The sequence below is a fragment of the Humulus lupulus genome, chromosome 6, assembly GCF_963169125.1.
Source record: "Humulus lupulus chromosome 6, drHumLupu1.1, whole genome shotgun sequence".
Classification (NCBI taxonomy): Eukaryota; Viridiplantae; Streptophyta; class Magnoliopsida; order Rosales; family Cannabaceae; genus Humulus; species Humulus lupulus.
Window position 1 is genome coordinate 219,142,272 of NC_084798.1, and position 18,718 is coordinate 219,160,989.

The window sequence follows — 18,718 nt, forward strand, 5'->3', positions numbered from 1 at the left end:
TAGCTTCTAATCGTGTTTTTCGGAGTAAGGGGAGTACCCCACCCCATTTTTCTGCCTCTAATGATCATATTATATATATATTTTTTAATTTAAACATTATTAGCGGCGGACCTCCTAGTCCGTCGCTAATAACCTTAACAGTATATGCGGATTCAACCCACCTCTAATTATATTGTCTCTAATATTAATTTTTCTTGTAGTGTTCGAATAAAATAAAAGTATTTCAAACAAATTTTTAATATAAATTCAATTGTTAAAAAATATTATTATATAATAATAATATATAGTACACAGTCCTAATTTTTTATAAAATTTAGGTAGAATATATACTTAGAAATTATATTAATATAAATTGAAATAACATAAAATATTATTATTATAAGGGTAAATACCATTTTGGACCCTCTATTTTGCAAATATTACCGATTGGACTCTGTGTTTTGTTAAATGATAATTTCGACCCTATGTTTTGCTAAATGGAATAAAATAGTACCCTAAGCTTGATTTTGATCAAATATTTTTTTCAATATAACCGAAATACCCTTACTTTTATTAATTATTGAATTAATCAAATAATTAAAGATTAATTTTAAAATAAAAATAATTAAAAATTGATTTTTAAAAAAATATATATTTAATAAAATTAATTTTTAATTTAATTAAAATTAAAATCATAAAACAAATAAAAAATCAAAACCCTTATTCTCTGAAACATAACAAACAAAAAAGAAAAAAGAAAAAAGAATCAAGATCGTCCTTCATCATCATCATCATCATCATCATCATCTTCTTCTTCTTCTTCTTCTTCTTCCATCTTGTTTTGCAGGAACCACTACAAGAAAAAATGCTTTCAATAACACCGAAAATGTGTTATCAAAACATACGATAACACTTTCTGATGTGTTAAGACCGACTATGTTCTCGTAGGTCAGGGTACTTTACATAACACTTTATCAGTGTTATACAGATGTGTTATTGTACTGTCAACGATAACACAATTTTTGTGTTATTTTAATATATAGATAAGTGTTTAATTATGTTATTTATAGTCGATTATACAACACTTTTTTTGTGTTATTCTACACTTTAGTATAACACGTGTTATATTAGCTTAGAAAAACATAATCTTTTTTTACTTACACAAAACTAGGAAAACAAATATGAAAGTTGAAGCCAAATAAGGTAACATAAATAGAATTTTATTAATTACTCAAATGTAATTACAATATTTAGTCTACTAGTCTAGGCTTAAGAAATCATATTACAACATAATTTATGCCCAATTCAGATTCCTTTATCACTAAATACAAAACAAGAAATGTATAAAAAAAATTAGTGAAATACATTCTTCCATTCTAAAGGCCTCAACTACAAATGTTATCAAGAATTGCTCCAAAGAAATCATCTCAATATACCTGCACATTGTAGAAGTCCTTTTATTATTAAGAACAAAAGTTCTTGCCACCACAACAACAAACTTACAGTCTTTTCTTAAATGATACATTGAAAACTTCAAAAGAAGAAAATGGAAAACTAAGATAAATACTTATCTGTTTTAGTTCAATAAAATAAGAGAGCTATCAAGAAAGAGCTAGGAAATTTTCAGATGAACAACAAAATAAGAGAGAATCACTAGAGAATTTCTCTATGGTGATGAGTCTGATGACTCAAAACAGTCAGTTGGGACATAAACTATATAACTAACTAACAAAAACACATACCCTAATACACACTCATGCCCTCACTTCACACGAGATAAATAACTACAATTCTAACAAGAAAATGTATTCAGAATTATATAATATCTATAGCAAAAAATAGCTAATTCCACCATTGAAAACCTGATACATCCACACAGGCATACAAATAGTAAATCCAAGATTCCAAATACAGAGTACTTCAAGTATTTATCTCTCTAAGCATACTGTGTGATTGTTTACTTTTTCCAAGTAAATCCAAGATTCCAAATACACACTCATGCCTCTAAGCATACTGTGTGATTGTTTACTTTTTCCAAGTAATGAGACCTTATTAACAAAATAAAGACAAACAAAGCAATAACAAATTAAGACAAAGCTGTTACTAATAGAATTTTGGATTATCAACACTAATACAATCTAATCTAAAGGAAATTTTTTTTAATTTAAGAGATGAACTCTATCTCTAAACAGAGAGATACACCACAAAATGGAAGAAACCTATCATAACTTAAAAAAACTTTCAAAAAGATCACTCATGCAACTAAGAAGTTTATGCTCAGTCTAATATAAATTAAAATACTAAATAAGAGGAACACCTTATGTAGTTAATGACCATTAAACAAATAAGCTCCAAAGCTTTTTCAGAAGTTCAATAATGGTATCATGAATCAATATGCTTTGATTTACAACAAAAATGAATTTAATACCTATAACCGCTCTGTAAATATTGGGCTAACAATTCAGAGAAAGCAGGATGACTTTTAAGCTGCAAATGGAATTAAAAAAAACAGAGATATTATGCTACCTAAAATTTATGAAAAACTGAAAGAAAGTGGACAAGTTCCAGTTAAGATTTTAGTTCAAATGAGCCCTCAAAGAGCTCAATACTTCCCAATTAATTTAGGACAACATGCCTGAACTATTTATCTAAACTAACTATACCAATCTTAAAAGGGAAGCAGCAAACCTTTTTAGACATGGTGCTCATCTTCTGAAGTATTGATAAAGATAAACTTCTAGTATCACTAGCAGCTAATTTCTCAAACAAATGCACCATGACTAAACTGGCAGAAACCTGCATATATTTATAATATAAATTAACTTAAAATGCCAATAATCAGTAATCACATCAAAGAAGCCATCTAAAACTATAAGATCTGCAAACATTTTGTTAGGCATCAGATATTGAATACAGTTATATAGGATTAGTGTGTTGACTTGTAAATTTACTCAAGTTCTATTGGTTGGATAGTAAGTGTTATTGTTAGTCTATAAATAGTATAAGAGAATACTTGGAAGGGATATATAGAAGAATTTGGTTACTGTTTAAAGTTTAGAATTTCTACTCTGGGAGTTTTTGCTAGGTTTTCTCAAATTAACCTAGACTTTGTGCAAGATTTGGTTTTTTTCAGTACAATTCATTTATTCTTAGAATAAAGCTTACAGAATCTTTCAAATCAACAACCTAGACGGTGTATTAATTAAAATATATTAAATTAGAAACAATGGGTCAGTTGTTCAAATAAAAAAATTAATGACCAGGAAAGAAAATGCATTAACTCGAACACGCTAAAACAGCAAATGTATGGTGTTGACTTTAAAATGACTAACTAAAATTCACCCCAAACTTCATGCAAGAAAGAGCCATATATAAGTTTATACCCAAAAGTAGAAAAAAAAATGCAATATGGATCCAAGGCTTTTTTACTTGCCTGAGAAACAAAAACAGGGCAGTACTCATATATTTCAGTTGAGGAAACAAAACTAAGTAGACTAGCAAAAACAGAGGACAAATACAATTTTAAATTAGCAGGGCTTATAGAAAAAGTTTTATTGTTATATTAGCACTGCCTTTAAGACTTCCATTGAATGAGATGTTACTTACACTGCCATTTATCATAACATGAAGTTTCTGCCCTGTGCTAGAAGTTCTAAATTATCCCAGTTCCAACCCAGTTCATATATCTGTTCATACAACAGAAGAATCCTTTAGAAATTATCCTGTCTAAATCAAACTATGACACAATTAGTAAAGCAAAATTCTAGTTATGTTGCTCACAATCAAGAGATGTGATGAAACTTTTAGGTAAAATTACCCATTCAATGATCTCACTACCCAATATTACAACCTTTCCAATAACAGTTTTACACAGATGGATAAGAAAGGAAGAAACATTGCTGCTTTTTATATTTTTATAAAGCAAACCTATTTTTTTACATGGCAAACTTGGAAATATCTTAAGAGTAATTAATTTAAAAAACAAAATGGACCTTGCAACACTGTCACAGATCAATGGGACACAGTTTTGGGCACAAAAGAAGAATTTCTAAGGAATGCAACAGCTACGTTACAGGGCTATTTTCTATTCTTATAAGAAAGGAGAGGACCAAAATACTAGTTACAAAGACCCGTTACCAATTAGAAATAATATGAGCATCCTATGCAAACATAAGTGCTAAAGTCCAAGGATAAGAAAATTAAGAACCTCATTTCTGAAAGCCTGGCCAATTTGAGTAGCAGCAAAAGGAAGCTTGTTCCCATTGTAATAGTACAAGTCTTTGAAGTTAACAAATATGCCCTGTGCAGGATCTGGCCGCATGAACCTACAGTAGAGGAGATTTAATTACATATCATCACTGACCAAACAGGAGTCTTAATAAAAAAGAATTGCTAATAAAGAAACAGTACCTCACTTGCCGCTGCCTTGAAACAAACATAGATAACAGATGCCTCTACACCCTCTGCAAGAGATGCCTTGCTGCTACTATTTCTCCGGATTGCTGACTGAATCTGATGAAGAAACAATAACCATATAGAACCAGAACGTTTTCTTTTTTAGGTAACAAACATAGCACTTGATTTAAGACCAAAAGGAGACAGAAACAAAGGTCTACCAACCCAACAAAACAGCACAAAACAATGGAGCGCATTAATTCAACCCCTACATTATTTTACCTGAGAAGACGCACTTTTGAGTACAGAAAGTACATGAGAGCGAATCATACCCAATGCTCGAGACTGTCATAACAAATAAAACTACTCAATTATTGGAAATGGAAACAAATTTTCGTGGAAGAATGTGCAAAAATGTAACGTTATCTAATCAGCTATCTGCATAAATTTGTTTCTATCTGCAGTTGTCAAAATTTGAGTAAGTAAACGCCGGATTCAGCATACTGTGGATTGTTTTCTACATACCTAATATAAAGTAGATAATGTTTAAGGTCATCAAGTTGATTGAGAAAATAAATGTCTCAACAAAATATGTTAGTAATTCTCTAAATCAACATATAAATTAATGGTATGACACAAGTAATATTTAATGAATGCAACTAAAGCAGCAAAAATAGATACATAAATATATATGATGCAAATAGCATCCCCTTACGCTATGCAGTCATCAAGGCATTTGAGCAGAGGGAGGAAGTTCTCATTGGCAACATTCATATTTGGAGAATAAAAATTTGTAGAGATCTGCACAAGGATAGACAATAGCAAATCATTTTGTAATGATAAGAACCGAATAGTTTAGTATAATACACTGTCCAAGTTTTGAATCCAACAAATTGCAGTTCAGTTTATATTTCAATAATCGGCCTCCAATTAAACTTAAAAGACTGGACACTAAGACTAATCTGACAAATTCAATTTTTACACTAAAAAAATTCAAGCAAAGAAAATGTTAGATAGTTAAAATGCATTAGATAGTTGACGCACTGGCATGAGAAACTGAAGGTTTAATTCAAGAAAAAAACAAAGATGGGGCACAATGATGTGACCTACTCATCAAGATACCACATAGATGGGTCACTGATGTGATCTATACTAAGCTTAACTCTCTCAAGGTCCTATTTTAATCGTACCAGGTAAGCCAATACCATTTGAAATATAGAACCATTGTGTCTAAAAGAGTGATTTCTTAATCTAACAATGATAAGATACGGTTCAGTATACACAACTGTCAACAACACTTAAAACATTTGTCCAAATACCAAATAGCCCAAAAAGAATATAGTGAGATATAAATTGTCCATTCATATAGTAATTACTGACTAAGATGGCCATAAACGACAAGATACCTCTGAATGAACTGCCAAACAATAAGGAATATTAGTCCTCTGAGTAAATCTTCATATTCTAAGATGATCCAACTTTGTACTTGATAAGAAAGGAGAGATTATCTTGTGTCAATAAATTAATTGTAGTTAAGAAGCTTTGGATGTCACCTTATATTGTCAAAGCATATAACAAGAAATCGACCATTTATAGATTTGCCAAGAATGGCTGGTTCTTCATGAATAGCATGGCTGCGATCAACTTCTCCAGTTTGTTTATACCTTTCTAGAAGAACAACAATTTCGAAAGATCTAACGACAACAGCAAGCATTTGATCTGCACCCAAGTATTCTGACAGTATCCTAAATGTAGATAAACCTACAAGTTAGAACCGAATAAAGAAAAAATAAAATAAAAGGACGACAAGATGATAGTGTTTTGGTTGGGAAAATGCAAACACGTGAGATGTTTGACCTGGTCAGCTGGCTGCAATGAGGTTGAACTCTTCCAAGTAGAGCAACCACTCCTATTGTGTCTTTCATTAAATGATTTTCTGGCTCTTGGAATGGAATTCCCCTAGAAATAATGCAAAGAACTGCAGCAGTAGAGTTACCCATCTTTTCTATATTCTCCATCACTTCCTCTTTCGAGGACAACTGATTTTCGAGACCAAATGGATATAGTTCTGTAGAATCTAGAAATTTTACAACAAATATAAGATCCCGTTAAGTACTTCAATCAACAAAGTTCTAATATAGCAAATATGTCCTATAACTAGAAAAATAAGGCCCAGGACACACAATAGAAAAAAGGGTGTCGTTTCATCACTACAATAATTTTTAAAAGTCGAGTGAGTGCGCCCAGGTATACTATCTAGCATGGAAGGACATGTTAGTGTCACAAAATTAAATGGTCGATTTGGTCAAGTAGATTCTTTAGATATGTCAAAACATTTTTACAATGATTCCAGCACATAAAAAAGAATAGTTATAGATGTGCTAGCCAGTCAAAACCTTGCAGTTTTTTCATAGTTTGCTCAATTTTTTCCTTCTCTTCATTTAGCTTGACACATTTTTCTTCCAATATTCGGACTACAGAGCCAATTTTTAACAGGTCCTCTTCAAAGACCTGCAGTGAAATAAAGAAACTCAAGAAATCCTAAATCCAGCATGAAATGTGTACAAGAAGGGAAGATCTATCTTACTAAAGCCTGTGAAACTCTATAGATGAATAAAAATAATTATTACAATGGTTAGTCCATGCCAAGATAAAAATTGCATATTCTTTGAAAAGTAATGTAAAAGTGACAATTAGTAGTTGTATGCTTGTACCTTTTTATTATTTTCAATGACCGTGGAGAAGTTTTTTCCATCATGCTCCACTTTTGGATTTGGTATATCAGGTTTGACATGAACCTGCATATGGAGTATAGCAATGGTCCAATAAGTAATGGTTTGTAAACTACTTCAACCAACAAAACAAAAACATCACATATAGCTTTTACATAGTTGTTCCCACCTCAACTTTCAGACTAAGGTTTGAATGGCGAGAATAGATAGCTAAGAAGCTATAGTTTCCTACAATTTGAGATAAAGGAATAGCAGGAACAATGCAGCCCCCATGCTTGAAAGTATACCGGACGGACTCTCCCAAATTAAGCCAATCAGCCTTTATTGTTAGCATATGTGACAGACCAGTTTTCTCTTCATCGTGGATAGTATCATCCACAATACCCTCACAGTTGACAAATTCAAAAATGATATTTTCTAGTTTGGAACCAGCAGTAAGAATCTCGGGTACCTAGTCACAATATTTTTAGATAAGAAAAGGTGGGAAAAAGAAAATTAGCAACATATGAAGCAGAGAATCATTGACCTTCGATGCGATTCTCAGTTTTCTTTTCTCAATCTGAAATTCTTGTTTAAAAAAGACTTTATTGCCTGATGATACAGAGAGCGATGCTGCACAGGGTCGGGCACAGATATGGAATTTACGGGGCGAATAAAGTATAAAAGATTGCAAGTCAATAATACATATTTATTTTGACTACATAATTAATTGATCACATAAGGAATACTCAAGCTTTTGCTTAACAGATTCAAAATCTGAGATTTTACTTTCATATCAAGACAATAAAATAAATATACACACCAAGAGTTGTATAAGTAGTATTGTAATTTTTTACACACAAAGACACAAAAAGTTTGTGGTAATGAAATTATTGAACTGAAGCATATAACATTCAATTCAACACATGTTTGTATTACAAAATTAGCACAAGGCCTTATATTGTTCTAAGTGATACTGGTACAAAAACAAGAATGAAACTATATTACCAATTTCTTTAGCGTGTCTCATAACTAGATTTCTACAAGTTCAACACATCAGAGATAAAGCTCTCCAGTAAATACACTTACCATTCTCTCCAAAACCAGCTGTTACTTTCAAGACCGAGCCACCCACCCCCTCCGCGAGACCGAGCCACCCACGACCCTGAAGGTTGGGCTCCATAAAGACAGGTGAGAGAGAAAGAGGGAAGGAGAGAGGTCTGGTGGGAGAAAGAGATCCGAGAGAGAGGAGATGTGCCTCTTCTCAGGATTTGTCTTCCGTGAAGGGGAGTGAGAGACCGAGAGAGATAGGTCTACGGGAAATGGGAAATGGGTCAAAGGGAAATTGGCGCTTTTTTATTTTATTTGCCGCCTGAAACTTTGATAATATACCATAACTCTTTTTAAATAGTATTATAATGATGTGTTATGGTAGTGGGTGTTTGGTGTAGTAAACCTTGCTACAAAATTTGAAGTCGGAGATGGAGGTGAGAACCTAGGTTGAGTTGTGGCTGCGATGAGGTTTGAGTTGTGGTTGCGACGACGCTTGAGATTTGCTAGGTATCTCGCTAGCTTCAGATCCGAGGCTGGTCAAGTCCCGGGGTGGACGCCAAGCTTCCCTTTCGATTGGTAAGTTTTTGGGTTCTCTATGTGGTGCTTAGTGTGACAACATTGGGAGGCTAGATTGGCTTGGTTTTTGGGTTCTCTTGGGTAAGCTTCCCTTCCGATCGGCTTGGCTCTTCAGGTCATCACGGGCTGGGTGGTCGGTGTCGAGGAGCTCTCTGTCAATAGCCAAAACCCATGGTCGAGCACAATTGGCATCAAGTTGTTTCAAATATGTTTTTGAGATGGAGATCAATGGAGGACAAATCTATGGGTTTGGGTTTGAACTTTTCTTTCTTAATCTATATATGGGTTTCTTTTAGGGTAGAATTGCAGATTTGAGATGGAGAGGGATTTTCATTTGATTTCTAGTTTTAGCAAGAAGAAGAAGAAGATGCAGGTTGATAAATTTGGACCAGAGTTTAGGTTAATTGCATTTTGATTTCTTTGATTTTATTTGTTTATTTTAAATTATGTTTATTGAATATTAAGGCTGATAGATTAGGATTAAGATTTCTAAATTATATTTTGATTTATTAATTAAATCTGATTATTTTTGTTAATTTTTATAAAACTATTTATGTTAATTTTTTGTTATTTACAATAGCTTTTTTATTATTTTTTATTTAAAGCCAATTTAATAAAAAAAATACTGTGTCGCCAATGAAATGGCGTTAGAAGCCGCAGAAATCGTCTCAACTTCATCAACATATTAATCACAAGTACTCTTATTGTACTTGAGAAACTATTTAATTAATTAGCAGGGGCATAGATATGCATTATCTATAAATAATAGTCCCTGTTTGTTTCTTATTTTATATGCTTCTTAAGTCTCTTTGGTGGCTCGATCTATGTTTGTGTATATGTGGTTTGTTTTAATGAAGAAAAGTATCCATATATTAGGGGGCTTATGTTTCCTGGTTTAAATATCATTTTTATTGATATTTAAACACTTTAAAAAAAAATTCATTAAAAAAAGATCTTTATAAAATAGTTATATCCAAACATAAAAAAATAAGTCAAAGGTTTTACTTATCTTATGTTTTTAGCTACATTGTAGGTCTTATTCGTATTAACATTGATTCGAATGAAGTTAGTATGTTTCTAATTCACATATGTGCAGTTGAGACGTACCCAACACATGCATATATGTGTAATCAATATGCAGTGCGATATTTGTATATTCCTGTAGGGCTTTTACCAAACTGTCCCTACACAACTCACACAATCAATTAGCAACACAAGGTCTCAAGTGACATTTCTTTGTAACGTCTCAGAATTTTACTTAGCTAGATAGTAGTAGTAGTTAATAGTAGCTTGTAGTATGTTAGATTTCATGGATTTTGGTTCAAGCCGGGATTTAGTTGGAAACTCATAGACACAATTATAGATATTTTAAGTTTAAACTACAGTGTCATTCGAATTACGCCAGTATAAGAAACTTTTACTGACGCAATTCACAAAAGGCACCTACAAAAACGCAAGTTTTTGCCGGCGTTAATTTGCGCTGGCATAGGTCATTTTTCCCGGCGTAATTCTGAATGACACCAAAAAAGGTCCAACCTCTTGTATACTAGTCAATACATAGCAATAAATAGAAGCATGTTGATATTTTTATTACAAGTAGAGATTCATTAGAAGAATACAAGAAACCAATATAAGCTGTTTTGTAAGTCATAAAATTAAGCTATGTGAATCGAAAGAAAAGATGATGACTACTTGTAGACACATAATATATATCACATCTTATCTCCTATACACATTAATATATCTGTGTCTATCTGCTGTGTTCTTAATAAAGAGTACAATATGACTGAATCAGAGTTTTTTTTTAATGATTGTGTCTTCGTCATATATACAAGTCTTTGAGTAGAGATTATCACAATAATAACAGATACAAAAGCAAACACAAAATATTAATTTTAAAATCTTTTTATAATTACTGATTTTTTTATTTTCTTATTTAATTTTGGAAATATACATTAATTTGAATTTTTATGATTTTTACTGCCATTGGTTAATTCATTAGTTATATAAATTATAATTGAGGTTTAGTTATATTTGTAGGGAAAGTTTCTTGCAAATGTTTTGTAGACTCGAAATAACAATTTACCATAATAATTTTTAGATTTTTATTTTTACTTAGGATTTAGTTATTTTAATATAAAATAAGTATTAAAATGAGATAGAAAGGCCTATATTTTATAAAAAAAAATTCTTGATGTTACATTAAATTTTTTGTTGATGTCCTATTTTGAAGTTGATCATTAGCTTGTACAGATATGGGACGAAGAAAAGTAATTTTTTAAACTTTGAGACGAAGCATTCTCTAGAAGGGACATCTGGAAATTAAAAAAGAAAAAACGAAAAAAAGGGGCAACACATATATAGACCTTGATTTTACCCTATTGATCAAAATACTAGAGAAATTAATTAATTAATGTAATACAACATGTAATTACATATTTCTTGATGCCAAGCTTTTCCTGAAGAAGCACGCACATGAAAAATTCAATAAAATCTTCTTTCATTTTGTTATCGATCAATGCTACACAGTTGTGTGAAATAGAAGTAAAAGAAAATGAAAAACCAAGTACAAGATTGCCAAGGACACCACAGCCTCAGCTTTAATAATATCATATACTCAGTTTCCATATATAATTGAAAGAAATCGGTTGTTTCTCTTTATTATTGCCCTCTCTCCCATCAACACATGTGTGTGTCAATTAATGTATAAAATTCGGTGACATTTATAAACATTTTCAATATGAAATATTCAGTCTCACCTACCTATGAAAGAAAAAGTGACTTTTCTCCTATATTATTCAATGCTTTTTTCTAGAAATGAAGAAATAATGATTGAAATTTGGTTTGAAGTTTCAAATTTGCGTCAATGAATATAAACTATATGTGTTAATCATTTATAATGTTAAATTTTCTACTCATAATATCTTGAAACTCCATCATATTCATCATTTTTGACATGTTTCTTCTAATTTCATTACATATTATCCAGAAACAAGGAAGAACACAAACGTAAACAAGAAAGTCGCCCGTAATAGTTTTATGTAAATAAAAAAAATATTTATTAAAATAAAATATATATTTTAAAATCACATTTTTTAATTTATAAAAACACTAATATCCAAATTAAATATTAATAAAATCAATAATTTGTTCATATTACACAACTAATATCCATGCATACAATAGTATATTAATTAAAAGTAATTGTTTAACATAAACATCTAATCTCTCAAATCCGCATCATTGTATGTATCGTCCCCTTCAGGTGCCTGCAGCTTTAGAGACCATTCTAATAAGCATCACTGGCACGATTTCTCAATTTTGTACAACTCTTATCGATCGTCATCTACGCTAAATATAAAAACATACGATTAGTACCAAACCAAAAATACAAAATTCAAATATAATGTCGTTTTATGGTTTCTTATGATAATTTATGAAGTTAAATACTTTCTTGACCCTATCATCGACCCTATCCCGACTCTATTTTGACCCCGACCCTATCCCAAACCTATTTCGACCATGACCCTATATCCGACCCTATTCCAACCCTTGACCCTATCTTGACTCATGACCTCGACCCCCGAAAATTTAAATATTTTAAATTAATACATAAATCTACAAAAAAAAAAAAAAATTAGGCAGCATCTCCCCTATACTAATGACCTAGCAATTTGTGAACAGTTAAAAAAAATAATTCAAATATCACACAATAAATTTATTCCTTATCTTCGTAGCACACACAAATTATCAAGAACCTACTTCACTAATACGTTATCACCATAATACACAATATGTATCTTGTTAGGCTAATTTTAGCCTATCTTTTTAAGTGTCTTTATCAGTGTCTTTTTAATGGTTCTTGTGTTTCTGGAGCGGAATTATGCTTGTTTTTGCTTGATTTCAGGTTTAAGCATATGTTTTGGGCATTTGGAGTGGATTGTGGAGAAAGTATGCTAAATTGAAGGGTTATTCAAGTTTTGCTGAAATTGCATTAGGGCCGCGGCGCAAGAATTAGCGCCGCGGCGCTAATGCGTATTAGAGCCGCGGCGAGCCCTTTTCCAGAAACTCAAGATTTCGAAATTTCCGAGTAGGGCCGCGGCGCAGGAATTGGCGCCGCGGCACTATCGTCCGTACACTTCAGAATTTTAAGGGCAATTTCGTCATTTTTTGGGAGAATATAGCATGAGGTCTTCATACTGAAAAGGGGATCGCGAATTTGGACGAGAAAACAGACAAAAAAAGGGAGAAAGACAAGAGAAGACGGGTTTTGGAGCAAGCGTGGGCGATCGCCGACAACTCCCCATCTAGTTTCATCCTCTTTTTCTTTGATTTTTCCTATGTTATTGTTTAGTTTGATTATGGATTTGAATTTTGAGATGATGAACTAAACTCTTATTAGGGATTTGATGGATATTGACTGAAATCATCCCATGGTTAATGCTATTTGATTATTTCTTCTCGCTTGTCTATGAAATTTGTTCATCTTTATGCTTAATGTATGTTTGAGATTGATCACCTCGAGCATGATTTATGATCCTAATGTGAAATCTGAAAAGTGAATATTAGGAATGCTCTAAGTGAATGAACATAAGTTTTGATGCGAAACGAAAGTATTCGCATAGCTTATGTGACTTATAGATTATTACTTAAAGCGAATTGATTGTTGTGCTATCTCAGAAATGCAATAGTTGACAATACAATTTAGAACCTAAATGATCTGAAAAGAGTTTAGGTAATTTTATAATCTGTCATTTCAGTGAAAGACGAAGAATAGTCAACTAGCGTTAACAATTGGGTAATCGAAGCAATTGAAATCATATCCCTATCTTCACATCCATTGTTAAAACCTTAATTTCTTATTTGTTGATTTTGCTTGTTTAGTTTGCTGCATTTTTATTTAAACATCAAATTTTATTGTTGCCAAATAGAAATATAGATCCAATTTTGTTAGTACTTAGCTACAATTCCCTTGGGTTCGACCTCACCTGTGTGAGTACTACTTGTATGATACGTGCACTTGCGTGTATTAAAATATAAGCAACAAGTTTTTGGCGCCGTTGCCGGGGAATTGTTTAGTTAATATTACGTTAATTGGATTAAATTCTAATTTGGTTTTCTTTTCACTTTTTGCTAACTTGTTTGTGTCAGATTCTTCTTATCTCATCTCAGGTACCATTGGTTTATGCGACGTCAAGGACCAGCTGCAAGAGTGCCTGTTGATCCTGAGATAGAGAAGACTTGCCGGCAAAACAGAAAAAACAAAAGGTTGGAAAGAGTTGTACACATGATTGAGCAAGAGGAAGTTATGGCCAACTACGGTAATAATGGGGGTGCCATAGAAGACCCAGCTAATGGTCAGAATCCACCCGACCGTAGCCTGAGGGACTATGTATTGCCAACAATGACAGGGGTCCGGTCTTGTATAAGACCACCCACCATAGATGCAAACAATTTTGAAATAAAGCCAGCCATACTTCAGATGGTTCAATCCACAGTCCAGTTTGGGGGACTACCCACTGAAGACCCAAACATGCATCTATCTAACTTCATGGAGCTCTGTCAGACATTTAAGATGAATGGAGTTAGTGATGATGCTATCAGACTCAGATTATTCCCATTTTCTCTGAGGGAGCGAGCCAAGAGTTGGTTGGTATCTTTGCCACCTAACTCAATCAATACATGGAATGATCTTGCACTAAAGTTCCTCTCCAAGTTCTTCCCTCCAGCCAAGGCAGCTAAGCTAAGGGGGGAGATCAACAACTTCTACCAGCTGGATAATGAATCTCTATATGAGGCGTGGGAGAGATTTAAAGACTTGATAAGGAGGGCCCGCATCATGGGATAGAGAGATGGATGTTAGTCCATAACTCTTATAATGGGTTGTGTGGTACCACTCGCACACTCATTGATGCAGCAGCTGGTGGGGCATTTATGAGGAAGAGCGCCAATGAGGTGTATGATTTGTTAGAAGAAATGGCCATTAACAATCAACAGTGGCCTAGTGAAAGAGGTAACTCGAAGAAAGTGGCTGGTTTGCATGAGATTGATGCAATATCTAAGTTAACTGCTCAAGTTGAGGCTTTGACTAAACAGATGCAAGGCAGTACAATGGCAACCCCCGTGATGCAAGCTCAAACTATGTGTGAATTATGTGGGGGTCCTCATGCTTATGAAAAATGTCAGTACACGGATGTCAATAATATGCCATTGGAACAAGCTCAAGCCATTGGGAATTTTCCTCGTCAAAACAATAACAATTCTTATTCAAATTTCTATAACCAGGGTTGGAGGAATCACCCTAATTTTTCTTGGAAGAATGACCAACAAGGCCAGTCTTCAGTTCAGCCGTCACATCAACCATTTCAGCAGCCACCTCCTGGGTTTTACCAACCGCCCATGCGACAACAACAGAATCCTATGAGACAGCCTGATACTCAATCTGATGTTCTTAATCAATTCATGACTGAAACACGGTCTTCTATTAGAAATTTGGAGAACCAGATTGGGCAATTGGCTACTCTTATGGAAAACCGTGCTCAAGGTAACCTTCCTAGCACCACTGAAGTCAATCCAAAAGAAGAGTGCCAGGCTATTACATTGAGAAGTGGGAAGAAATATGAAGAGCCTAGTGTGGAGCAGTCAGATGAAGACAAGGTTCAGGATCAACAAGCACAGGGCACAGTGGAAAAGAAGCAAGGTGAAAACAAGGTTACTGAATACCTCCCAACCAAAGAAGCTACACCACAAGTGAGCATAGATCACCACATCAAGATTCCCTACCCACAAAGGCTCCGCAAGAACAACCTTGATAAGCAATTCTCAAAGTTCCTTGAAATATTCAAGAAACTACATATCAATATCCCATTTGCGGAGGCCTTGGAGCAAATGCCAAGGTATGTTAAGTTCATGAAGGATATTTTGGCCAAGAAAAGGAAGTTGGAGGAATATGAGACAGTGGCACTTACTGAGGAGTGCAGTGCAATCTTGCAGATGAAACTACCTCCCAAGCTTAAAGATCCAGGTAGTTTCAATATTCCATGTTCTATAGGGGGCTCAATCGAAACAAAAGCTTTATGTGATTTAGGGGCAAGTGTGAATCTAATGCCTCTATCTATTTTTCGAAGGCTAAAATTGGGAGAAGCTCGCCCTACAACGGTTTCCTTACAGATGGCTGATCGCTCCATTAAACATCCTCGTGGAGTGATAGAGGATGTCTTGGTGAAGGTGGGTAAATTTATTTTCCCCGCTGATTTCATAATTCTTGACATGGAGGAAGATGCAAACATTCCCATTATTTTGGGAAGACCATTCTTAGCCACAGGATGAGCTTTAATCGATGTACAAAAAGGGGAGTTAAGGTTGCGAGTCCAAAATGAGGAAATAAGTTTTAATGTCTTTGCAGCAACTGAAATTCCTACATGTTGCAGAGTTGATGTGGAGAATGATTGTCAAGAATCAATTGGTAAAAAGAAGAAGAAGACCAAAGAACGATTTCGAACAGTTCGACGTCGTATGAAAAGATTATTGTGTGGCAAGTTTGAAGGTTTCGATGACATTGGGGATAATTTCAATATTCTCAACAGTAGAAGGGAGTTTTCCTCGTATGACACGATGGCTCTCAAGGATGCAAGGGGTGGACTTGACCCAAGTTGAAGGGTAGAGAAGTGAGCGTCCAGCTAAAGACATTAAATAAAGCGTTGTTGGGAGGCACCCAAATCTTTTAATTTAATTTTAGTTTTGAAGTATGAACAATTTGGTTTTTACTTTTATTTTATTTTATTTTTTTAGTTTTTGTTTTCAGTTTTGATTTTTAATTAGACTTTGTTTAGTTTTTTTGTTTTTTTTGTTTTTTTTTTTGGGATTATAATGTTGAATCGTGCAATACATACATAAAAAAAAAAAAACATTAGAGTCACAACACTGAAGGCTAGAGTCACGGCGGTACATTGGGAATTCCTTTTAAGGCTCATTCGGGTAAGTTCTCTTCTATTGGGTTGTCATGTTCACATTGGGGACAATGTGAAATAAAAGTTTGAGGGAGGGGCTTACTTTTCTATTTTAGTTTATTTTAATTAAAATTTTGTTGTTTAATTTTGTTGTTTTAGTTGTTGTGTGTGTCAAAAGTTAAGCCAATGATATGTATAAATGCTATTGTTGTCGCTTGTCAAACAGAAACTGTGTCTAACCGTGTGCTTGATTTGATCACTCTTTTGATTAATTTTGATGCCTTTTGGAAATTTTAGTATAAGTTGCAAATGTGAATAAGTGGATTATGCTATACATGTGTTACTTGGGTTTGAGGTATGAATTGATGAAAATGATAGAACTTGCACTGCTTGCCTTTTGAGACGAAATCCTTGATGACATATGTTTTGGAATATGATTTAGGCAATCTTTTGGAACGTTTGGGCCTTTCAAGCTTACCCTTATCATTATTATCCCTAGTCCGCCTATTTGTGCCTTAACTTGTTTGATTGATTGTATAACCACTCATTAAGCCAAAAATGTACCAATTATTATTTGTCCCTACCCTGTGAATTATGCCATAAGCTTAGAAATAAGTTTGGGGGAACGAATTGTAATTGGGTAATTGATGTAAGTGGATGAACGATGTAATCTTCTGATTGAGACAAGTGTGAAATGTAAAAGTGCTTCCAACATCACTAAATTTTGATTCCTTTTGTTAAAAAAAAAAAATGATGAATAATTAAATAAAGTGATGTTGGAGCATTGAGTATGAGTCCTCAATCAATAAAAAGTGGGTGAAAAAGGGGTTGGTAACTGAGTGTAAAGTGGGTTGTTTGATTGGTTTTTGATGTGCTTATGGTATAATGAAGCCTAAATGTCTTTCTTATCCACCTTCACCTAAGCCAAAACGTTATGAACCTTTGAAGTCCTTTTGATTCCATAACATGTGTTGTTGACATTAGTGGAGAAAGGTAAGTGTGCAAGCATATTGAATTTTGGCTAGTGGATCGTTGGAATGAGTGAGGCATGTATGGTGTTATCTAGTTATTCATTTGTATTTGCAAGGTATAATCTAATTTCTAATTGAGGCATTCAGATTAATTGTTAGAGTTTTTGAATTGAAATTCTGGTTGATCAACAGTTGAAGTTTTGTGAGTGATGACGGCGTGGTTTAAATAAGACTGGAGTCTTAACTTTTAATGTTTATTTGTTTTAGTTTAATTTGTCGTCCCCTTACTCGAGGACGAGTAAGAATAAAGTTTGGGGGAGTTTGTTAGGCTAATTTTAGCCTATCTTTTTAAGTGTCTTTATCAGTGTCTTTTTAATGGTTCTTGTGTTTTTGGAGCGGAATTATGCTTGTTTTTGCTTGATTTCAGGTTTAAGCATATGTTTTGGGCATTTGGAGTGGATTGTGGAGAAAGTATGCTAAACTGAAGGGTTATTCAAGTTTTGCTGAAATTGCATTAGGGCCGCGGCGCAAGAATTAGCGCCGCGGCACTAATGCGTATTAGAGCCGCGGCGAGCCCTTTTCCAGAAACTCAAGATTTCGAAATTTCCGAGTAGGGCCGCGGCGCAGGGATTGGCGCCGCGGCTATCGTCCGTACACTTCATAATTTTAAGGGCAATTTCGTCATTTTTTGGGAGAATATAGCATGAGGTCTTCATACTGAAAAGGGGATCGCGAATTTGGACGAGAAAACAGACAAAAAAAGGGAGAAAGACAAGAGAAGACGGGTTTTGGAGCAAGCGTGGGCGATCGCCGACAACTCCCCATCTAGTTTCATCCTCTTTTTCTTTGATTTTTCCTATGTTATTGTTTAGTTTGATTATGGATTTGAATTTTGAGATGATGAACTAAACTCTTATTAGGGATTTGATGGATATTGACTGAAATCATCCCATGATTAATGCTATTTGATTATTTCTTCTCGCTTGTCTATGAAATTTGTTCATCTTTATGCTTAATGTATGTTTGAGATTGATCACCTCGAGCATGATTTATGATCCTAATGTGAAATCTGAAAAGTGAATAT

The 18,718-nt window shown here is 33.7% G+C and overlaps 1 protein-coding gene and 1 non-coding gene across 2 annotated transcripts; one reads left to right on the top strand and one right to left on the bottom strand.

Annotated features, from left to right (window-relative positions):
• Positions 1-14,454: 14,454 nt before the first annotated feature.
• On the bottom strand, positions 14,455-14,560 carry LOC133787703 (small nucleolar RNA R71). Its single transcript, XR_009872706.1, has one exon. It is a non-coding gene; the product is annotated as a small nucleolar RNA R71 (small nucleolar RNA).
• Positions 14,561-14,570: 10 nt separating this feature from the next.
• LOC133786099 (uncharacterized) lies at positions 14,571-16,370 on the top strand. The gene is made up of 2 exons (XM_062225315.1): positions 14,571-15,945; positions 16,120-16,370. Exons 1-2 carry the CDS (start codon positions 14,571-14,573, stop codon positions 16,368-16,370), a joined length of 1,626 nt encoding a protein of 541 aa, XP_062081299.1.
• Positions 16,371-18,718: the final 2,348 nt, after the last annotated feature.